The sequence below is a fragment of the Hyla sarda genome, chromosome 11 (genome assembly GCF_029499605.1).
Source record: "Hyla sarda isolate aHylSar1 chromosome 11, aHylSar1.hap1, whole genome shotgun sequence".
In the NCBI taxonomy this organism is placed as follows: domain Eukaryota; kingdom Metazoa; phylum Chordata; class Amphibia; order Anura; family Hylidae; genus Hyla; species Hyla sarda.
Window position 1 is genome coordinate 102,341,304 of NC_079199.1, and position 24,957 is coordinate 102,366,260.

Genomic DNA, 24,957 nt, shown 5'->3' on the forward strand with positions numbered 1-24,957 from the left:
AATCAACTGGTGCCGGGAAGTTAAACAGATTTGTAAATTACTTCTATATAAAAATCTTAATCCTTCCAGTACTTAGCTGCTGCTAAATGCTCCACAGGAAGTTGTGTAGTTCTTTCCAGTCTGACCACATTGCTCTCTGCTGACACCTCTGTCCATGTCAGGAACTGTCCAGAGCAGGAGAGGTTTGCTATGGGGATTTGCTCCTGCTCTGGACAGTTCCCAACACGGACAGAGATGTCAGCAGAGAGCACTGTGGTCAGACTGGAAAGAACTACACAACTTCCTCTGGAGCATTTAGAAAGCAGATAAGTACTGGAAGGATTAAGCTTTTTATATAGAAGTAATTTACAAATGTGTATATCTTTTTGCCCCCCCCCCCCCCCCCCCAATACACCATTTTGATCTCCTCGATGAGTAGTAAGACCCTCTTCATCCTCAGACCGATCCCCGATCACACACAAGGAGTGACCCCCATCTGCACTTACGTAACGCCCCCAATAAGATTCCTCGTCGTATAGGTCAGCGGGGCGGATGTGTAGGAGTCCGAAAGTTCTATTATCAGCTCAAACTTCGCAAGAGCGGCCGAGCTGGAGAACAGGAGCCGAACTCTGGGAGAGAAAGAGGATAGAGAAGGTTAGAGCCAAGAGAGACGTCTCCCTAAAGTAATAAGGGTCCTGTTCACACCTACAGTATTTATATCAGCACATAGTAATAAGGGCCCTGTTCACACCTACAGTATTTATATCTGCACATAGTAATAAGGGTCCTGTTCACACCTAAAGTATTTATATCAGCACAAAGTAATAAGGGTCCTGTTCACACCTACAGTATTTATATCTGTACAAAGTAATAAGGGTCCTGTTCACACCTACAGTATTTATATCTGCACAAAGTAATAAGGGTCCTGTTCACACCTACAGTATTTATATCTGTACAAAGTAATAAGGGTCCTGTTCACACCTACAGTATTTATATCAGCACAAAGTAATAAGGGCCCTGTTCACACCTACAGTATTTATATCTGTACAAAGTAATAAGGGTCCTGTTCACACCTACAGTATTTATATCAGCACAAAGTAATAAGGGCCCTGTTCACACCTACAGTATTTATATCAGCACAAAGTAATAAGGGTCCTGTTCACACCTACAGTATTTATATCAGCACAAAGTAATAAGGGCCCTGTTCACACCTACAGTATTTATATCAGCACAAAGTAATAAGGGTCCTGTTCACACCTACAGTATTTATATCTGCACAAAGTAATAAGGGTCCTGTTCACACCTACAGTATTTATATCAGCACATAGTAATAAGGGCCCTGTTCACACCTACAGTATTTATATCAGCACAAAGTAATAAGGGCCCTGTTCACACCTACAGTATTTATATCTGCACAAAGTAATAAGGGTCCTGTTCACACCTACAGTATTTATATCAGCACAAAGTAATAAGGGTCCTGTTCACACCTACAGTATTTATATCTGCACAAAGTAATAAGGGTCCTGTTCACACCTACAGTATTTGTATCAGCACAAAGTAATAAGGGTCCTGTTCACACCTAATGTATTTATATCAGCACAAAGTAATAAGGGCCCTGTTCACACCTACAGTATTTATATCTGCACAAAGTAATAAGGGTCCTGTTCACACCTACAGTATTTATATCTGCACAAAGTAATAAGGGTCCTGTTCACACCTACAGTATTTATATCAGCACAAAGTAATAAGGGTCCTGTTCACACCTACAGTATTTATATCAGCACAAAGTAATAAGGGTCCTGTTCACACCTACAGTATTTATATCTGCACAAAGTAATAAGGGTCCTGTTCACACCTACAGTATTTATATCAGCACAAAGTAATAAGGGTCCTGTTCACACCTACAGTATTTATATCTGCACAAAGTAATAAGGGTCCTGTTCACACCTAAAGTATTTATATCAGCACAAAGTAATAAGGGTCCTGTTCACACCTACAGTATTTATATCTGCACAAAGTAATAAGGGTCCTGTTCACACCTACAGTATTTATATCAGCACAAAGTAATAAGGGTCCTGTTCACACCTACAGTATTTGTATCAGCACAAAGTAATAAGGGCCCTGTTCACACCTACAGTATTTATATCTGTACAAAGTAATAAGGGTCCTGTTCACACCTACAGTATTTATATCTGTACAAAGTAATAAGGGTCCTGTTCACACCTACAGTATTTATATCAGCACAAAGTAATAAGGGTCCTGTTCACACCTACAGTATTTATATCTGCACAAAGTAATAAGGGTCCTGTTCACACCTACAGTATTTATATCTGTACAAAGTAATAAGGGTCCTGTTCACACCTACAGTATTTATATCAGCACAAAGTAATAAGGGCCCTGTTCACACCTACAGTATTTATATCTGTACAAAGTAATAAGGGCCCTGTTCACACCTACAGTATTTATATCTGCACAAAGTAATAAGGGTCCTGTTCACACCTACAGTATTTATATCTGTACAAAGTAATAAGGGTCCTGTTCACACCTACAGTATTTATATCTGCACAAAGTAATAAGGGCCCTGTTCACACCTACAGTATTTATATCTGTACAAAGTAATAAGGGTCCTGTTCACACCTACAGTATTTATATCTGTACAAAGTAATAAGGGCCCTGTTCACACCTACAGTATTTATATCTGTACAAAGTAATAAGGGTCCTGTTCACACCTACAGTATTTATATCTGTACAAAGTAATAAGGGTCCTGTTCACACCTACAGTATTTATATCAGCACAAAGTAATAAGGGCCCTGTTCACACCTACAGTATTTATATCAGCACAAAGTAATAAGGGTCCTGTTCACACCTACAGTATTTATATCTGTACAAAGTAATAAGGGTCCTGTTCACACCTACAGTATTTATATCTGCACAAAGTAATAAGGGCCCTGTTCACACCTACAGTATTTATATCAGCACAAAGTAATAAGGGTCCTGTTCACACCTACAGTATTTATATCTGTACAAAGTAATAAGGGTCCTGTTCACACCTACAGTATTTGTATCAGCACAAAGTAATAAGGGTCCTGTTCACACCTACAGTATTTATATCTGCACAAAGTAATAAGGGTCCTGTTCACACCTACAGTATTTGTATCAGCACAAAGTAATAAGGGTCCTGTTCACACCTAATGTATTTATATCAGCACAAAGTAATAAGGGCCCTGTTCACACCTACAGTATTTATATCTGCACAAAGTAATAAGGGTCCTGTTCACACCTACAGTATTTATATCAGCACAAAGTAATAAGGGTCCTGTTCACACCTACAGTATTTATATCAGCACAAAGTAATAAGGGCCCTGTTCACACCTACAGTATTTGTATCAGCACAAAGTAATAAGGGTCCTGTTCACACCTACAGTATTTATATCTGTACAAAGTAATAAGGGTCCTGTTCACACCTACAGTATTTATATCTGTACAAAGTAATAAGGGCCCTGTTCACACCTACAGTATTTATATCTGTACAAAGTAATAAGGGTCCTGTTCACACCTACAGTATTTATATCAGCACAAAGTAATAAGGGTCCTGTTCACACCTACAGTATTTATATCTGCACAAAGTAATAAGGGTCCTGTTCACACCTACAGTATTTATATCAGCACAAAGTAATAAGGGTCCTGTTCACACCTACAGTATTTATATCAGCACAAAGTAATAAGGGCCCTGTTCACACCTACAGTATTTATATCAGCACAAAGTAATAAGGGCCCTGTTCACACCTACAGTATTTATATCTGCACAAAGTAATAAGGGTCCTGTTCACACCTACAGTATTTATATCTGCACAAAGTAATAAGGGTCCTGTTCACACCTACAGTATTTATATCTGCACAAAGTAATAAGGGTCCTGTTCACACCTACAGTATTTATATCAGCACAAAGTAATAAGGGTCCTGTTCACACCTACAGTATTTATATCAGCACAAAGTAATAAGGGTCCTGTTCACACCTACAGTATTTATATCAGCACAAAGTAATAAGGGTCCTGTTCACACCTACAGTATTTATATCTGTACAAAGTAATAAGGGCCCTGTTCACACCTACAGTATTTATATCTGCACAAAGTAATAAGGGTCCTGTTCACACCTACAGTATTTATATCAGCACAAAGTAATAAGGGCCCTGTTCACACCTACAGTATTTATATCTGCACAAAGTAATAAGGGTCCTGTTCACACCTACAGTATTTATATCTGCACAAAGTAATAAGGGTCCTGTTCACACCTACAGTATTTATATCTGCACAAAGTAATAAGGGTCCTGTTCACACCTACAGTATTTATATCTGCACAAAGTAATAAGGGTCCTGTTCACACCTACAGTATTTATATCAGCACAAAGTAATAAGGGTCCTGTTCACACCTACAGTATTTATATCAGCACAAAGTAATAAGGGTCCTGTTCACACCTACAGTATTTATATCAGCACAAAGTAATAAGGGTCCTGTTCACACCTACAGTATTTATATCAGCACAAAGTAATAAGGGTCCTGTTCACACCTACAGTATTTATATCTGCACAAAGTAATAAGGGCCCTGTTCACACCTACAGTATTTATATCTGCACAAAGTAATAAGGGTCCTGTTCACACCTACAGTATTTATATCAGCACAAAGTAATAAGGGCCCTGTTCACACCTACAGTATTTATATCTGCACAAAGTAATAAGGGTCCTGTTCACACCTACAGTATTTATATCTGCACAAAGTAATAAGGGTCCTGTTCACACCTACAGTATTTATATCTGCACAAAGTAATAAGGGTCCTGTTCACACCTACAGTATTTATATCTGTACAAAGTAATAAGGGTCCTGTTCACACCTACAGTATTTATATCTGTACAAAGTAATAAGGGTCCTGTTCACACCTACAGTATTTATATCTGCACAAAGTAATAAGGGCCCTGTTCACACCTACAGTATTTATATCAGCACAAAGTAATAAGGGTCCTGTTCACACCTACAGTATTTATATCAGCACAAAGTAATAAGGGCCCTGTTCACACCTACAGTATTTATATCAGCACAAAGTAATAAGGACCCTGTTCACACCTACAGTATTTATATCTGCACAAAGTAATAAGGGTCCTGTTCACACCTACAGTATTTATATCAGCACAAAGTAATAAGGGTCCTGTTCACACCTACAGTATTTATATCTGCACAAAGTAATAAGGGCCCTGTTCACACCTACAGTATTTATATCAGCACAAAGTAATAAGGGTCCTGTTCACACCTACAGTATTTATATCAGCACAAAGTAATAAGGGTCCTGTTCACACCTACAGTATTTATATCAGCACAAAGTAATAAGGGTCCTGTTCACACCTACAGTATTTATATCTGCACAAAGTAATAAGGGTCCTGTTCACACCTAATGTATTTATATCTGCACAAAGTAATAAGGGTCCTGTTCACACCTACAGTATTTATATCAGCACAAAGTAATAAGGGCCCTGTTCACACCTACAGTATTTATATCAGCACAAAGTAATAAGGGTCCTGTTCACACCTACAGTATTTATATCTGCACAAAGTAATAAGGGTCCTGTTCACACCTACAGTATTTATATCAGCACAAAGTAATAAGGGTCCTGTTCACACCTACAGTATTTATATCTGCACAAAGTAATAAGGGTCCTGTTCACACCTACAGTATTTATATCTGCACAAAGTAATAAGGGCCCTGTTCACACCTACAGTATTTATATCAGCACAAAGTAATAAGGGTCCTGTTCACACCTACAGTATTTATATCTGCACAAAGTAATAAGGGTCCTGTTCACACCTACAGTATTTATATCTGCACAAAGTAATAAGGGTCCTGTTCACACCTACAGTATTTATATCAGCACAAAGTAATAAGGGTCCTGTTCACACCTACAGTATTTATATCTGCACAAAGTAATAAGGGTCCTGTTCACACCTACAGTATTTATATCTGCACAAAGTAATAAGGGCCCTGTTCACACCTACAGTATTTGTATCAGCACAAAGTAATAAGGGTCCTGTTCACACCACATTCATGTTCTTATTTTGTTGAGCAAATACAACAAGATACAACAGGACACAGAAATGATGCAGGGTCCCCCCACAGTCCTGTTTGCTCAGTGTTTGGAACAAACTGTTCAGAACGCTGGAGCTCATGACGTCATAGCCCCGCCCCCTTAATGCAAGTCTAAGGGAGGGGGGTGTGACAGCATAGACTTGCATTGAGGGGACAGGGGGTGATCTCTCTCTCTCTCTCACACAAGGTGCGCGATTTACATTTTTACGGAGTAATTTGCTTTTTTTTATCCTTTTTAAAAGAAAAAATTTTATAAAATAATGTATAATTTGTCTGGGCATGCTGGAATTGTAGTTTTGCAACATCTGGATGTTCACAGTTTGGAGACCACTGATCAGACCACAGTGCACGGAGGGGCTAATACTTTTATAAGTAGCTTCCGGATAATGCAGAAAATATAAAAATCACTTAAAATCAATTCAAAGTAACCTAAAAAGGACTAAAGCATCAGACTCACTGGTCACCAAGTACTTGGACCCTGGATATGTTGTACAGTCCCCCCCATTGGATCAGGTACTCCAACTCTTCCCCAAGTAACCTGCATCGGCTCACCACCAGCGACAAGTCAAAGAGAAGCTGGAATGCAAAAAATACACGTGTAAGTAATAAGTTAGTCAGCAGCCCAGATAAACCCCGCCTCCAGCAGCCCAGATAAACCCCGCCTCCAGCAGCCCAGATAAACCCCGCCTCCAGCAGCCCAGATAAACCCCGCCTCCAGCAGCCCAGATAAACCCCGCCTCCAGCAGCCCAGATAAGCCCGCCTCCAGCAGCCCAGATAAGCCCGCCTCCAGCAGCCCAGATAAGCCCGCCTCCAGCAGCCCAGATAAGCCCGCCTCCAGCAGCCCAGATAAGCCCGCCTCCAGCAGCCCAGATAAGCCCGCCTCCAGCAGCCCAGATAAGCCCGCCTCCAGCAGCCCAGATAAGCCCGCCTTCAGCAGCCCAGATAAGCCAGCCTCCATGTTTACCCATCATTCCCTGTAGTTTGCACAGTCTTACTACAGGGGATAAAGTGCTGTACATGGTTAGGCTTCATTCACACTGCCGTTGTGACAGCTCGCTCCATGCCTGATTACTGGCAATGCAGGGGCCAGAGGATAGTGATGTCACGGCCCCACCCCTTGTGATATCACACCTCGCCCCCTCAATGCAAGTCCATGGCAGGGGGCGTGACGGACATCAGTCACGCCCCCTCAATGCAAATCTATGGGAGGGGGCGTGACTGACATCACACCGCCTCCCATAGACTTGCATTAAGGGGGTGTGGCCGTAACGCCACAAGCCCCCGGCCTGCATTGCCAGTCATCCGGCACAGAGCGAAGATGGCTCAGTGCATCGGTTATCTGGGGTGCCGCAGCCAAGATCGCAGGGGTCCCCAGCGGCAGGACCCCTACGATCAGACATCTTATCCCCTATCCTTTGCATAGGGAATAAGATGTCTAGGGGCGGAGTTCCCCTTTAAGACTGGCGTCCCAAATGCTGGTCTCCCGTGTGTTCTGTGAATCAGCAGACATCAGCTCAAGAAGGCAGATACCTATGGCCGGTTACCTGAGGTAGGTCCTTCTGGGTTTTATAGGTCTCGTGAAAGGCTTTCTTCTTTTCGACATACTGAAAAATCAGTCTGTGGACCAGACAAGATGAAGGCGGCGCCGACTCGTCTGCCAAACAAATGAAATGCAAAAGATTATATAATTAGCATCACCAGAAGTAGTATTTTTTATTTTTATTTTTACACCTTATATTTAGCATTACATTAAGGAGATCTATAAAGCTGCACTATAAATTCTATACTGATGCATGCAGCGGCTCTTAAAGGGGTACTCTGCTGGAAAACATTTTTTTTTATTTTTATTTTTTAGGTCTTTTTAAATCAACTGGTGCCAGAAAGTTAAACAGATTTGTAAATTACTTCTATTAAAAAATCTTAATCCTTTCAGTTCTTATAAGCTGCTGAATACTGTATTGCAGTTGGCTCCGTGCACCGGATGTCTGGGGTGCTGCAGTGGGACCCCCGCGATCAGCCATCTTATCCCCTATCCTTTGGCTAGGGTAGAAGATGTCTAGCATCAGAGTACCCCTTTAAGCTGTCCTCTGTGTTCATCTAAATCCAACTCACCTTCCAGCTGAGACTCCACGGTCACACTAGAAATTGTTCTGCAAGGTTGGTTATTAAACTTTTCACCATCTGAATAAACATAAAAGAAATGATATAAAAATGACATTTTTCAGAATATATTTTGAGAATAACACAAGGCTGTTTTGCGGCACCAAACGTTTCAGTTGACAATACTGTATACGATGCGGATTTTAGTCTATGGTTAATGAGATCACTGCCGGCCGAGCCCGAGATAGGAAGCGAGAAAACGTAATAGTCGTATTGTACAACTGATTTATTTATTTTTAAATTCTGCAGACTTTCTGCAGCTGATTTCGCTGCACATTGAGTTCAGCAAAATCTGCACATGTAAACACATCCTTAAAGGGGTACTCTGGTGGAAAACATTTTTTCAAATCAACCGATTCCAGAAAGTTAAACAGATTTGTAAATTACTTCTATTAAAAAATCTTAATCCTTCCAGTACTTATCAGCCACTGTATGCTCCAGAGGAAGTTGTGTAGTTCTTTCCAGTCTGAGCACAGTGCTCTCTGCTGACACCTCTGTCCATGTCAGGAACTGCCCAGAGTAGGAGCAAATCCCCATAGCAAACCTCTCCTGCCCTGGACAGTTCCTGACATGGAGAGAGGTGTCAGAAGAGAGCACTGTGGTCAGACTGGAAAGAACTACACAACTTCCTCTGGAGCATACAGCGGCTGATAAGTCCTGGAAGGATCAAGAATTTTTAATAGAAGTAATTTACAAATCTGTAGAACTTTCTGGCACCAGTTGATTTGAAAAAAAAAAAAAAAAAAAAACACATACAATTCTAATAAAATAAATAAGAATAAAATAATAATAAAATAATAAAATATTACTAAAAATATATTATTTTATTAATAATATCATAAAATATTTATTTTATTTTATTATTATTTTTATATTAATAAAAATAATAAAATAAAATATTTTAATTATTATTATTATTATTATTATTATTAATAACAGTTTTCCACCAAAGTACCCCTTTAATTTTGAACAGATGTCCACCAGCTAAGTGTCACATATTGGAGGTGTAAGATCGAGAGGTCACCTACCTATATAATCTCCGAACGAGATGGAAAGTTCCAGACAACCATAGAGGAAAGTAAAAGCCGCCTCTGTCTCCGACCATTTAACCATTTCCCATTCTGAGAAACTGATAAGAACAGCAGAGAAAGTTATATAAAAGATTAGATCTGTGACCTAAAAATACAAAACAGCATAAACCATAGGTCATTGTGCAGGAAGATGTCCGGCTGCATCTGTGGGTAGCTGATCTATTGGGGTTGTGTCCACTTGGCCGGTTCTGGCGCATGGAAGCCATAGATCAGGTGAGGAGCGGCTGTGGCTTTGAGCGGACATGTCGATATATTTTATGTACAGACACGAATACAAATGGCTGCCACGTAACGCTACGGAGCCCATACGAGCCGTATACCGGGAGCCGGATGTGGTTATAAAGATTTATCTCTGTATTAAAAACTTTGGACACCCGAGGGCAGAGTTGGCTGGAAAATGTAAAAAACGTAACACACGATTATCCGCACCCAGAAGAGTTTATTGTGACTCTTACCTGGTTTGTTCTAAGCGCTTCTCAATGACCTGAGCTTCTTCTTGCAGGCGTCCAAGCTGTCCCAAGGCCCTTTCTTTCCTTTCTTCTAGCTCCAAACTTTGCCTATAAGGAGTCACCATTACATAGGATTCTGGTGTTGTAGCATATATTACCTTAAAGGGGTTATCCAGAAAAAAAACACACACACACACACACACACACATATATATTATTATATATATATATATATATATATATATATATATATATATATATATATATATATATATATATATATATATATATATATATATATATATATATATATATATATATATATATATATATATATATATATATATATATATATATATATATATATATATATATATATATATATATATAATAAATATATAATAAATATATATAATAAATATATAATATATATATATATATATAATATAATATAATATAATATAATATATATATATATATATATATTATATATATTCAAACAGATTTGTAAATTACTTCTATTAAAAAAATCTTAATCCTTTCAGTACTTATGAGCTTCTGTAGTTAAGGTTGTTCTTTTCTGTCTAAGTGCTCTCTGATGACACCTGTCTCGGGAACCGCCCAGTTTAGAAGCAAATCCCCATAGCAAAACCTCTTCTAAACTGGGTGGTTCCCGAGACACGTGTCATCAGAGAGCACTTAGACAGAAAAGAACAACCTTAAACTTCAGAAGCTTATAAGTACTGAAAGGATTAAGATTTTTTTTAATAGAAGTAATTTACAAATCTGTTTAACTTTCTGGAGCCTGTTGAGATAATATATATATATATATATATATATATATATATATATATATATATATATATATATATATATATATATATATATATATATATATATATATATATATATATATATATATATATATATATATTATATATATATTCCTTATCCTTTTTGAATAGGGGATAAGATGTCTAGGCGTGGAGTACCCCTTTAAAGGGGTTATCCAGGAAAAAACTTTTATTATTATATATATATATATATATATATATATATATATATATATATATATATATATATATATATATATATTTATATATTATATTATATTATATTATATTATATTATATTATATTATATTATATTATATTATATTATATTATATTATATTATATTATATTATATTATATTATATTATATTATATTATATATATATATATATATATATATATATAAATAATATAAGTTTTTTCCTGGATAACCCCTTTAAAGGGGTACTCCACGCCTAGACATCTTATCCCCTATTCAAAAAGGATAAGGAATAAGATGTCTGGTCACGGGGGTCCCGCCGCTGGGGATGCCCGAGAACTCCCTACTGCAGCCGTCGTTCGTTGTGAGCATTGGAGGCTCGTGACTTCACGGCCACGCCCCCTCAATGCAAGTCTATGGGAGGGGGCGTGACAGCATCACGCCCCCTCCCATAGACTTGCATTGAGGGGGCGTGGCCATGAGATCACCAGACATCCATCATGGAATGAAGTTCGCTCCGTGCGCCGGATGTCTGGTGTGCCGCAGCAGAGATCGCGGCGGTCCCCAGCGATCATCTTATCCCCTATCTTATGCATAGGGGATAAGATGTCTATGGGCAGAGTACCCCTTTAAAGCAGGACACCTGCTCAACATTCTGCCAGTGCCCGCTGCCCTCCTGGTGACTTCTAAACAATCACTGGCCGCAGTAGTGACCCGCCTTAGCCAGTTATTGGGGTAATGGGCATTTCCTATATATTCAGGCGTCACCGAATACCAGTGGGGACCTGGGCACCAGGCAGAAGAGCAAAGATTATTTCTGTATGTTAAAAGGCACCCTGACCTATTTTCATTGGAAATCCCCATTAAGGGTACGTTCACATATACGTAACTCATAGCGGGTTACCCGAAATCTGCCGCGAGTTACGCTAATCAATCACTTCATTGAGTGTGCCGGCAATCTGCCACTATTACGAATCCAATGAAGTGAAGGGTAGTGTAATGGTATTGGTAACGCCCGGATATGATCATGTGATCGTACCCCTAAGGGTGTATTTCACACAACATTGGAGATCTGCAGCTGTACAACAAGCAGTTAAAAGGTACATAAGAATTACCTTGTTAAAGAGGTACTCCGCTGGAAGACTGAAATTATTTATAAATCTGTTTAACTTTTCTTGCACCAGTTAATTTTAATGTAAAAATCTTAATCCTTCCAGTACTTAACAGCTGCTGTATGCTCCACAGGAAGTTATTTTCTTGAATTTCCTTTCTGTCTGACCACAGTGCTCTCTGCTGACACCTCTGTCCATGTCAGGAACTGTCCAGAGCAGGAGCAAATCCCCATAGCAAACCTCTCCTGCTCTTGACAGTTCCTGACATGGACAGAGGTGTCAGCAGAGAGCACTGTGGTCAGACAGAAAGGAAATTCCAAACGAAAAGAACTTCCTGTGGAGCATACAGCAGCTGATAAGTACTGGAAGGATTAAGATTTTTAAAACAGAACTAATTTACAAATCTGTTTAACTTTCTGACATCAGTTGATTAAAAAAAAAATGTTTTCGAGTGGAGTACCCCTTTAAATCAGCAATGGATCCTGTGTGTGAATGCACCCTTAGGGTAAGTCCACATGGGCGGATTTTTCGCTGCGTATTTGAAAAGGGGCGGGTTCTTCTCGGCTGTCCGCAGCAGATTTTCTGCGGCGGAATTTACGCTGTGGAAAATCCGCCGCAGTCCCAACTGACTTCAATGGGGCTTGCGGCAGATTTTCCGCAGCGTAAATTCCGGCGTGGAAAATCTACTGCGGATAGCTGAGAAGAGCCCACCCCTTTTCAAATACGCAGCGGAAAACCCACAAAAAAAATCCGCCCGTGTGAACGTACCCTTAGGCTGTGTTCACATAGCAGAATTTCTGTGATTCCACTCAAATTCTGGATTCTGCAAAAAAGAATGAACATGTCAATTTCTTTTGCGGAATTGCACAGCAGAGACCTGGAGGCTGGGCATGCTGGGAGTTGTAGTTTTGCAACATCTGTAGGCGCACGGTTTAGAGACCACTGCAGATGAAGATTACATTCGGGTCACACAGTCGTGTGTAATGGGGAGGTAATGCACAGACAGGCTTCAACGCGTTTCACTGCAACAGCAGCTTCATCATGCCTGATGAAGCTGCTGTTGCAGCGAAACGCGTTGCATGCTGGGAGAATAAACTACCCTTGCTTTTACTCACCTTCGCTTGTCCTGTGACCTGCGCCAATCAAAGCAAGCACCCCTGTTGAAGCCTCTCGTTCTGCCGGCTGGCTGCGGACACTACATTTGCTCACCATTGTTGTGTATGTGGCTACACAACACTACCAGGTGAGCGTCCTTCTCATTGCTTATGTCGCCACACAGGTTACTCTTATATTACACCACGGAGCGCTAGGTTTTTTGTCTTTTCTAGTGTGTAGGAATCTTACCTGATTAAACTCTGCTCCTGGGACTTTAATCCATCAATTTCTATTATGGAGAGAAAAGGGTCAGAATAAGGACATATACAGGATGAGACATTATTCTTCTCTCCCAATAAACATTATTTTGCACTATTTAAAGGGGTACTCCGGTGGAAAACTTTTTTTGTTAATCAACTGGTGTCAGAAAGTTAAACAGATTTGTACATTACTTCTATTAAAAAAGTCTTAATCCTTCCAGTACTTATTAGCTGCTGAATACTAGAGAGGAAATGCTTTTCTTTTTGGAACACAGAGCTCTCTGCTGACATCATGACCACAGTGCTCTCTGCTGACATCTCTGTCCATTTTAAGAACTGTTCAGAGTAGGAGAAAATCCCCATAGCAAACATATGCTGCTCTGGACAGTTCCTAAAATGGACAGAGATGTCAGCAGAGAGCACTGTGCTTGTGATGTCAGCAGAGAGCTCTGTATCCCAAAAAAAAAAAAATTTCCTCTGTAGTATTCAGCAGCTAATAAGTACTGAAAGGATTAAGATTTTTTAATAGAAGTGATTTACAAATCTGTTTAACTTTCTGGCACCAGTTGATTTAAAAAATAAAAGTTTTCCACCGGAGTACCCCTTTAACACGGAGACAGACAGGACATTTAGACTTGATACAATGTAACATGCTGGTTCATGTTGTGCACTCACCTGTCTGTCTCTTCATGCAGCTTTGGTCTGTCATTGCCCGGTTGTCGTCTCTACATTCTTCCGTCAGTCTTTCAGTTTCTTGCAGGGGAGAAAGAATAAAATGTTTATCGCAATGCCGGGTAAGGAAAAGCTGGAGTACAGCGCTTCAATAGTCGGTTCAGACCTGTGATGTAATGGAACTTCAAGGCAGGGAAGGGTTAAAAGAGACATGGGCTGTGTAGATAAACAACTTAAAGGGGTATTTCAGGAAAAAAAAATTTTTTATATATCAACTGGCTCCAGAAAGTTAAACAGATTTGTAAATTACTTCTATTAAAAAATCTTAATCCCTTCAGTACTGATGAGCTTCTGAAGTTAAGGTTGTTCTTTTCTGTCTAAGTGCTCTCTGCTGACACGTGTCTCGGGAACCACCCAGTTTAGAAGAGATTTGCTATGGGGATTTGCTTCTAAACTGGGCGGTTCCCAAGACAGGTGTCATCAGATGGCACTTAGACAGAAAAGAACAACCTTAACTTCAGAAGCTCATAAGTGCTGAAAAGATTAAGATTTTTTTAATAGAAGTAATTTACAAATCTGTTTAACTTTCTGGAGCCAGTTGATATATTAAAATATAAAAAAAAAGTTTTTTCCTGGATAACCCCATTAAAGGGGTACTCTGCTGCTCAGCGTTTGGAACAAACTGTTACGAACGCTGGAGCCGGCACCGGGGGCTTGTGACGACATAGCCACGCCCCCTCAATGCAAGTCCCGCCCCCTCAACACGGGAGGGGGGGGCGCCGCTGGGGACACTCGGGATCTCCCTACTGCACCCTGCATTCGTTTTGAGCGTTGGAGGCTCGTGACGTCACGCCCCCTCCCATAGACTTGCATTGAGGGGGTGTGGCCATGACATCACGAGTCTCCGCACCGCATCGCCAGTCATCCGGCATGGAGTGAAGTTCGCTCCGTGCACCGGATGTCTGGGGTCCCGCAGCAGACTCTAGTGAATAAGGGTCAGGTGCCAATTTATGGGAGGGGGCGTGACGCCCCCTCCCATAAATTGGCACCTGACCCTTATTCAGGGACATGCAGACCCCGCAGGACACATTCCCAGGTCTTGTGGAGTCCAGAGCATGATGGGGGGTCTACACAATCCTACATGTAGATGACAGCAGACACGTTTGCTTACACGATTTCTGTAATAAAGACAAATAGAAAAGTGACCGCGATACATGTAAATGAGAACAAATCACACACACCCCTTTCTATGGTGGAGAGGCCGTCCTCCAGCTCCGTCAGAAGCCGCTCGGCCTCACGCAGTCTTGTTCGCAGTTGCTCTGATTGGGTCTGTTTCGTAAAAAGCAAAAAAGACATTACGATCAATGCTAAACACAATGCAAGTGTCACATGTGCCATGGAGCAGGCATCCGGACAATGGTCAGAGGTGGTAGAAGGTAAGTACCTGGGCGGAGTGAAGCAGCTTCGTGTACGTAGACACCTTCTCCTCGTGCGCCAGACGTTTGCTTTTCTTGGAATACAAGGACTTCATGTTTTTCAGGGAGACTCCAAAGTACATCAGCTAGATGAATAGGGAAACCATTACTTAAAGGGATTCTCCAGTGCTTACACATCTTATCCCCTATCCAAAGGAAAGGGGATAAGATGCCTGACCGCGGGAGTCCCGCCACTGGGGACCCCCGGGATCATGCACGCGGCACCCCTTTGTAATCAGTCCCCGGAGCGTGTTCGCTCCAGGACTGATTACCGGCGACCACCGGGCCGGCGGCGTGTGACGTCACGCTCCGCCCCTTAATGCAAGCCTACGGGAGGGGGCGTGACAGCTATCATGACGTGGTCGCCTGTAATCAGTCCCGGAGCGAACACGCTCTGGGGACTGATTACAAAGGGGTGCCGCGTGCCTGATCCCGGGGGTCCCCAGCGGCGGGACTCCCGCGATCAGGCATCTTATCCCCTATACTTTGGATAGGGGATAAGATGTGTAAGCACCGGAGAACCCAAGAGTACTCCGGAGAAAAACTTTTTTTCCTTCTTAAATCAATTGGTGGCAAAAAGTTAAAACAGATTTGTAAATTACTTCTATTAAAAAAAAAATCTTAATCCTTCCAGTACTTATTAGCTGCTGAATACTACAGAGGAAATTATTTTCTTTTTGGAACACAGAGCTCTCTTCTGACATCACGAGCACAGTGCTCTCTGCTGACATCTCTGTCCATTTTAAGAACTGTCCAGAGTAGGAGAAAATCCCCATAGCAAAGAGCACTGTGCTCGTGATGTCAGCAGAGAGCTCTGTGTTCCAAAAAGAAAATAATTTCCTCTGTAGTATTCAGCAGCTGGAAGGATTGGAAGGATTAAGATTTTTTTTTTTATAGAAGTCAATTACAAACCTGTTTAACTTTCTGGCAGCAGTTGATTTAAAAAAAATTAAAAATAAAGAATAGTTTTCCACCGGAGTACCCCTTTAATGAGCATCACCGTATCACACACACACAATAGACCTGCTCCACATCATCAATGTCTTACCTCATTTTCCGAGCACATTCGCAGAGCTTCCCAGAGGACGCTATTCACCTGCACTAGAGGCTTGTGCTGCAGCTCTGTGGACGTCTTCAGCCTGGGAAAGAACGTTTAGAAGACATAAGTTGCTCATAAATTTAAAAGGGTACTCCGTTGGAAAACACTTTTTTTTTTTTTAAATCAACTGGTGCTAGAAAGTTAAACAGATTTGTAAATTACTTCTATTAAAAAATCTTAAACCTTTTAGTACTTATCAGCTACTGTATACTCCACAGGAAGTTGTGTAGTTCTTTCCAGTCTGACCACAGTGTTCTCTGCTGCCACCTCTGTCCATGTCAGGATCTGTCCACATCCCCATAGCAAACCTCTCCTGCTCTGGACAGTTCCTGACATGGGACAGAGGTGTCAGCAGAGAGCACTGTGCTCAGAAAGAAAGGAAATTAAGAACTTCCCGTGGATCAAACGAGCAGCTGATAAGAACTGTAAGGATTAATATTTTTTAATTGAAGTAATTTACAAATCTGTAACTTTCTGGCACCAGTAGATTTAAAATAATAATAATTATAAATGTTTTCCAGTGGAGTGCCCCTTTAAATAGGTTCTGTCAGGTCTTCTCAGCACCTAGACCACGGTTTCCAAACAAAGGTGCCTCCAGCTGTTGCAAACAACAACTCCCAGCATGCCCAGACAGCCAAATCCATCTGACCAGGTCATGTTTCTCTATAGAGATCTAGATCCATCTGACCAGGTCATGTTTCTCTATAGAGATCTAGATCCATCTGACCAGGTCATGTTTCTCCACAGAGATCTGGATCCATCTGACCAGGACATGTTTCTCTATAGAGATCTGATCCATCTGACCAGGTCATGTTTCTCTATAGAGATCTGGATCCATCTGACCAGGTCATGTTTCTCTATAGATATCTGGATCCATCTGACCAGGCCATGTTTCTCTATAGAGATCTGATCCATCTGACCAGGTCATGTTTCTCTATAGAGATCTGGATCCATCTGACCAGGTCATGTTTCTCTATAGATATCTGGATCCATCTGACCAGGCCATGTTTCTCTATAGAGATCTGGATCCATCTGACCAGGTCATGTTTCTCTATAGAGATCTGGATCCATCTGACCAGGACATGTTTCTCTATAGAGATCTGGATCCATCTGACCAGGCCATGTTTCTCTATAGAGATCTGGATCCATCTGACCAGGCCATGTTTCTCTATAGAGATCTGATCCATCTGACCAGGCCATGTTTCTCTATAGAGATCTGGATCCATCTGACCAGGTCATGTTTCTCCACAGAGATCTGGATCCATCTGACCAGGACATGTTTCTCCACAGAGATCTGGATCCATCTGACCAGGCCATGTTTCTCTATAGAGATCTGGATCCATCTGACCAGGCCATGTTTCTCCATAGAGATCTGGATCCATCTGACCAGGCCATGTTTCTCTATAGAGATCTGGATCCATCTGACCAGGTCTTGTTTCTCTATAGAGATCTGGATCCATCTGACCAGGCCATGTTTCTCTATAGAGATCTGGATCCATCTGACCAGGCCATGTTTCTCCACAGAGATCTGGATCCATCTGACCAGGCCATGTTTCTCTATAGAGATCTGATCCATCTGACCAGGCCATGTTTCTCTATAGAGATCTGATCCATCTGACCAGGCCATGTTTCTCTATAGAGATCTGGATCCATCTGACCAGGCCATGTTTCTCTATAGGGATCTGGATCCATCTGACCAGGCCATGTTTCTCTATAGAGATCTGGATCCATATGACCAGGCCATGTTTCTCCATAGAGATCGGGATCCATCTGACCAGGCCATGTTTCTCCATAGAGATCTGGATCCATCTGACCAGGCCATGTTTCTCTATAGAGATCTGGATCCATCTGACCAGGCCATGTTTCTCCATAGAGATCTGGATCCATCTGACCAGGCCATGTTTCTCCATAGAGATCTGGATCCATCTGACCAGGCCATGTTTCTCTATAGAGATCTGGATCCATCTGACCAGGTCTTGTTTCTCTATAGAGATCTGGATCCATCTGACCAGGTCATGTTTCTCTATAGAGATCTGGATCCATCTGACCAGGTCATGTTTCTCTATAGAGATCTGGATCCATCTGACCAGGTCATGTTTCTCTATAGAGATCTGGATCCATCTGACCAGGTCATGTTTATCTATAGAGATCTGGATCCATCTGACCAGGCCATGTTTCTCTATAGAGATCTGGATCCAACTGACCAGGCCATGTTTCTCTATAGAGATCTGTATCCATCTGACCAGGCCATGTTTCTCTATAGAGATCTGGATCCATCTGACCAGGCCATGTTTCTCTATAGAGATCTGGATCCATCTGACCAGGCCATGTTTCTCTATAGAGATCTGGATCCATCTGACCAGGCCATGTTTCTCCATATAGATCTGGATCTATGTGACCAGGCCATGTTTCTCTATAGAGATCTGGATCCATCTGACCAGGCCATGTTTCTCCATATAGATCTGGATCTATGTGACCAGGACATGTTTCTCTATAGAGATCTGGATCCATCTGACCAGGACATGTTTCTCTATAGAGATCTGGATCCATCTGACCAGGACATGTTTCTCTATAGAGATCTGGATCCATCTGACCAGGCCATGTTTCTCTATAGAGATCTGGATCCATCTGACCAGGCCATGTATCTCTATAGAGATCTGGATCCATCTGACCAGGCCATGTTTCTCTATAGAGATCTGGATCCATCTGACCAGGCCATGTTTCTCTATAGAGATCTGGATCCATCTGTCCAGGCCATGTTTCTCTATAGAGATCTGGATCCATCTGACCAGGCCATGTTTCTCTATAGAGATCTGGATCCATCTGACCAGGTCATGTTTCTCTATAGAGATCTGGATCCATCTGACCAGGCCATGTTTCTCTATAGAGATCTGGATCCATCTGACCAGGTCATGTTTCTCTATAGAGATCTGGATTCATCTGACCAGGCTATGTTTCTCTATATAGATCTGGATCCATCTGACCAGGACATGTTTCTCTATAGAGATCTGGATCCATCTGACCAGGCTATGTTTCTCTATATAGATCTGGATCCATCTGACCAGGACATGTTTCTCTATAGAGATCTGGATCCATCTGACCAGGCTATGTTTCTCTATATAGATCTGGATCCATCTGACCAGGTCATGTTTCTCTATAGAGATCTGGATCCCTGCACAGGGATGTCAATCAAACCTAGAGGGTGTATTTCGGGAGCACTCTTCATGACTGTTCCCTATAGCACCAATGCCTACATGACTCACATTTGGTCAGTAATTTTAGCCAAAACACTGACCAAAATATTGCACGTGAACCCGGCCTACCTGGTAATGGGCGTACCAAGTGTGCCAGTTTTTAAGCTGATTCTATGGGTAATGCTGCATCTGCATCTTTGGAAACATAGTAGGTCCTGTACGCACTTTAGGAGCTCAAAGCCCCTTTAACCCTTAAGGACACTTACTTCTCTATTTTTTGGTACATGGTGTGACACTCCTCCTCATACACCTGCAGTTTGGGCCGATATACATATTGATCCAGTAGGATTTCTGATGCTGTGGCTTCTTCATCCATACCACGCTGTAGGGAAGAGAAGAAAAATAAAAGAAAAATGTATATTTACATATAATCTGACTGTATATAATTCATTTAAGACATATAAGTTAATACGAGTTGTTTTTCATACCCAAATAGTCGTTCCTGTATGAGCATACACCAGTGTTTTCCAAAAAGTGTGTCTCCAGCTGTTGCAAAACTACATTTCCTAGCAAGCCCGGACAGCCGTTGGCTGTCCGGGCATGCTGGGAAATTTAGTTTCGCGACAGCTGGAGACACATTGTTTGGAAAACAAAACACTGGCGTACACACTGATCGTTGTCAATCACAAAATATTACAAGTGAACTAATTGGTAATGGGCGTACCAAGTGTGCCAGTTTTTAAGCCGATTTTATGGGCGATTCTGCATCTGCATGTTTGGAAACATAGTGGCACCTGTATCGAACTTTAGGAGCTAAAAGATACGATATGCCCCTTTAATCCTTAAAAGGGGTATTCCAGGAAAAAATTTTTTTTTTTAATATCAACTGGCTCCAGAAAGTTAAACAGATTTGTAAATTACTTGTATTAAAAAAAAATCTTAATCCTTCCAATAATTATCAGCTGCTGAAGTTGAGTTGTTCTTTTCTGTCTGGTAACAGTGCTCTCTGCCGACATCGTTGCTTGTCTCGGGAACCGCACAGAGTAGAAAGAGGTTTGCTATGGGGATTTGCTTCTACTCTGGACAGTTCCCCAGACAGGTGTCATCAGAGAGCACTGAGACAGAAAAGAACAACTCCACTTCAGCAGCTCATAAGTACTGGAAGGATTAATATTTTTTTTTAAATAGAAGTAATTTACCAATCTGTTTAACTTTCTGGCACCAGTTGATTTAAAGAAAAAAAAAAAGCTTTCCACCGGAGTACCCCTTTAAAGGTGGTTATCCAGGATTATGAAATCAGAGCTTATCGCTTTCAAAAAAATTCCATATGTATATTATGTATAGCAAAAATCTTCAAAGAGTTAAAACTTATGTAAATGAAGACCCACCTTGGACGGACGCTCACTATATCTTGGCTTCTGTATAAGAATGTGGATTCTTAGCAGCATGAAAAACTCCTGCACTGTAATGGTGCCATCTTGAAATTTCTATTAAAAATAAATAAATATTTTAATGTAACAAGGAAATTAGGATTCATTTTTTATTAATTTTACACAAAGTTGTGCAGCTCTATTTCACTCAAGCATAGTCATTATCAGTATTAGAACAGAATGCCCTTAATGTATGTCCTGGTGCATTAAAAGGGGTACTCCGGTGGAATCAACAGGTGCCAGAAAGTTAAAACAGATTTGTAAATGACTTCTATTAAAAAAATCTTTACCCTTTCAGTACTTTTTAGCAGCTGTATGCTACCGAGGAAATTCTTTTTCTTTTTGAATTTCTTTTTTTGTCTTGTCCACAATACTCTCTGCTGACACCTCTGTCCGTATCAGGAACTGTCCAGCGCAGCATAGGTTTGCTATGGGGGACTTTCTCCTGCTCTGGACAGTTCCTGAGACGGGCATCAGGTGTCAGCACAGAGCACTGTGGACAAGACAAAAAAGAAATTCAAAAAGAAAAGAATTTCCTTGGTAGCATACAGCTGCTAAAAGGTACTGGAAGGATAAAGATTTTTTTTAATAGAAGTAATTTACAAATCTTGTTTAGCTTTCTGGCACCAGTTAAAAAAAATAAAAAATATTAAAAATAAAAAAAAGTTGCCCAACGGAGTACCCCTTTAATTAAGTGCGTGCAGTCTGCAGTGAACGCTGCTCTCTGAGAGACTGGTTCCCGTCCAGGAGATCTCGCGGGATCCCAGCAGTCCAACCATCCACGATCAGACACTTATCCCTTTACCCTGTGGCGATAAGTTGTTTTTAAATGGGTGGTCTGATGAAAAAGTACAGTAGTATTGGTCTAGGGGCTTAAAAATCTGTGACAGTGCCGCTTTAAGGCCCATAATCCCATTACATTAGAGATGTACCTAGTGTTGGGCGCTATATCGGTTCATACCGAAGGACTGTGTTTTTTCTGTACGATATGAATTTTTCCTATACTGCAATAACTGAATTATCAGCCACAGCGCTGTTCCTTCTGTCCTCCTGTGAGCCGCCGGCGCTTTAAATGAATGAGTTGCGTGGGGGTGGGCGGGGGGAGACCGTTAAATACCGTGGAACCGCCTACAAAAATACAGTGATATACTTTTTTGGTCATACTGCCCAGCACTAGATGTACCCTTATGGGATGTTCACGTCTACTATATATGCTGCAAGTTTTCTGCTGGTAAGCCAATAATGAAGAAAATCTTCAGCATATATTGTACACCAGCTAGGTATATCTTTTCAATGCCATACAGAATAGTGTACTAGTGGTATACAGTAAGACAATCATACCATGTAATATAGTTTATTTTTATTGTATTTTGTTTTATTTTTAACAACAAACAAACACTCATATTATTTACGTCTGGCTTAGCGAAGACATAATTTGCAATGAGTAGAAATATGGACGGCACTCACCGGGATAGTTGCTTCAATATTCCTTTATTGTACAAACAGGATAGCGGTGTCCAGCAGGTATTGTGGCAGGACCACCGAAGATCTCACGCTACCTGTACACTGAGATCCTCAGCATTCCTGCCACGATACCTGCTGGACACCGCTATCCTGTTTGTACAATAAAGGAAGATTGAAGCAACTATCCTGGTGAGTGCCGTCCATATTTCTACACATTGCAATTTGGGTTTCTCTCTACTGTTCTGGGACTGAGCCCTTTATGGCTAGTTGGCTGTCTTGACACACACCTGTGTTTTTGTATGTGCCATAATGACAGCGGTGCCGGACCCTCGGCCTTGTCTCCTAAGAAATATAAATAGTGAACACAACAACATAAAGCCAATACCGTGGCTGAACGATCGGGGATAGTCCTACCTGCCACAGGGTGTTCTCACATCCATTGTCCCACGGTAACTGAGAATCCATCTGACTGGACTGCTGACCTACAATGCAGGGAAACCATAAAATATCTACTTTTGCAATGACATTTTATAGGTAAAATGACTGATAATGTAGACAAAGGTCCAAGTCCAGCCTATAACCCTTTGGGCTTCAGAATGCCTAAACGACTATACTGTCATATAGGTTGGAAAAAAAGGCACAGCGATGCATATTGGCCCACTTTTCTGGCATACACTAGGTATGAAAATCCCATACTTGAAGTGCATAAGATATAAGATTTATAGATTACTCATGGTCTTCTGTTCCCCTGATGACGTTGCACTTGTCAAGTTTCAACAAAACACGTTGGCAGGGTTTGTTGCGATTGTATATAAGTTTGTTGTATTCAAGCAATTGTAGTAGGCCCTATGTATGGTAACAGGATATCTCGTTCTATAAGACTATATTCACACCTCGTTTTCAACCTACGGTTGCCGGATCCGGCTGGAGAGGGGAAAACCAGGCACTCCTGTACCCTAGCTGAAATTCATTTACTTTAATGAGCCGACCAGAATCAAACGGTGACTCCGGTCAGCTCATTTTTGACCCGTATCTGGTTTTGTGACCGTAGTATACTATGGTTTTAGGTCCAGTCACAAAACCAGATAAGGGTCAAAATGAGCCGACCGGAGTCACCGTTTGACTCTAGTCGGATCATTAAAGTAAATAGATTTCAGTGCCGGTCCGGCTAGGAGCGCCCGGTTTTCCCCTCCCCCAGCCGCATCCGGCAACCGTAGGCTGAAAACGAGGTGTGAATGTAGCCTTACCCTATAAAACATCTGCCTTGGTAGCAACAGGCCCAGAATATATGGACACAATACCCTACTAAGATATTTACCATTTCACAATTTGGTATATTCACCATCATATACTTACCTGTTTCGCTGTCCTTTTTCTACCTGGAATACGCCGCCATTAGGCTTTTAGCAATTTGGGTTTTCACTGTATGGTTCTTTAGAAAAGTATAAATAAGTTATAAATGTATGCACTTGAAGTATGGGATTTTTATACAGATGCCTTTCTTATCCGAGTTGTGGGATCCTCTACAAACATCTCTATGATTTTTCTATATGAGGCCCATGGACAAGTTGGAGATGAATGCTAAAGAATACACCTATCGGTGTGGACAGAGCCCCTGCATGTGCACTTCTAGGCTTTTTTTTTTAGAAAATGGGTATTAAAGGGGTACTCCGGCCCCAAGACATCTTATCCCCTATCCAAAGGATAGGGGATAAGATGTCTGATCGTGGGGGTCCCGCCGCTGGGGATCCCTGCAATCTAGCATGCAGTACCCACCTGTAAGTACTGCTGGAAGTACAGGAGGCTCTCAGTCTTATGCCTCCCGACCACGGGGATGGAGTATCGTGATGTCACAACTCCGCCCCTGTGACATCACGACCCGCCCCCTCAATGCAAGTCTATGGGAGGGGGCGTGACAGCCGTCACGCCACCCTCCCATAGACTTGCATTGAGGGGGCGGGGTGTGACGTCACACAGGGCCGAGACGTGACGCCCCCTCAATGCAAGTCTATGGAAGGGGGGAGTGACAGCCGTCACGCCCCCTCCCATAAATTTGCATTGCGGGGGCGGGGCGGCACACGGGGGCGGAGTCAGACATCACAATACTCCGTCCCCGTGGTCGGGAGGCATAAGACTGAAAGCCTCCAGCGCTCCCGGCAGTACTTACAGGTGGGTGCTGCATGCTAGATTGTGGGGGTCCCCAGCGGTGGAACCCCCACGATCAGACATCTTATCCCTTATCCTTTGGATAGGGGATAAGATGTCTTGGGGCCGGAGTACCCCTTTAAATAAAAATAAGTAATAACCA

At 41.6% G+C, this 24,957-nt stretch overlaps 1 protein-coding gene across 3 annotated transcripts in view; it reads right to left on the reverse strand.

The window, feature by feature from the left end:
• KNL1 (kinetochore scaffold 1) overlaps positions 1–24,957 on the reverse strand; it is a 48,978-nt gene that overhangs the window by 1,528 nt on the left and 22,493 nt on the right. For all 3 annotated transcript variants that reach the window (XM_056546099.1, XM_056546098.1, XM_056546100.1), the window contains exons 12-25: positions 23,064–23,131; positions 21,144–21,242; positions 20,022–20,137; positions 16,511–16,601; positions 15,432–15,548; positions 15,229–15,316; positions 13,991–14,068; positions 13,305–13,344; positions 9,823–9,924; positions 9,305–9,405; positions 8,229–8,297; positions 7,661–7,770; positions 6,573–6,691; positions 486–608 (exon numbers count right to left, since the gene is read on the reverse strand). In XM_056546099.1, coding sequence (XP_056402074.1) covers positions 486–608; positions 6,573–6,691; positions 7,661–7,770; positions 8,229–8,297; positions 9,305–9,405; positions 9,823–9,924; positions 13,305–13,344; positions 13,991–14,068; positions 15,229–15,316; positions 15,432–15,548; positions 16,511–16,601; positions 20,022–20,137; positions 21,144–21,242; positions 23,064–23,131 — 1,321 coding nt within the window. The remainder of the gene's footprint in view (positions 1–485; positions 609–6,572; positions 6,692–7,660; positions 7,771–8,228; positions 8,298–9,304; positions 9,406–9,822; positions 9,925–13,304; positions 13,345–13,990; positions 14,069–15,228; positions 15,317–15,431; positions 15,549–16,510; positions 16,602–20,021; positions 20,138–21,143; positions 21,243–23,063; positions 23,132–24,957) is intronic.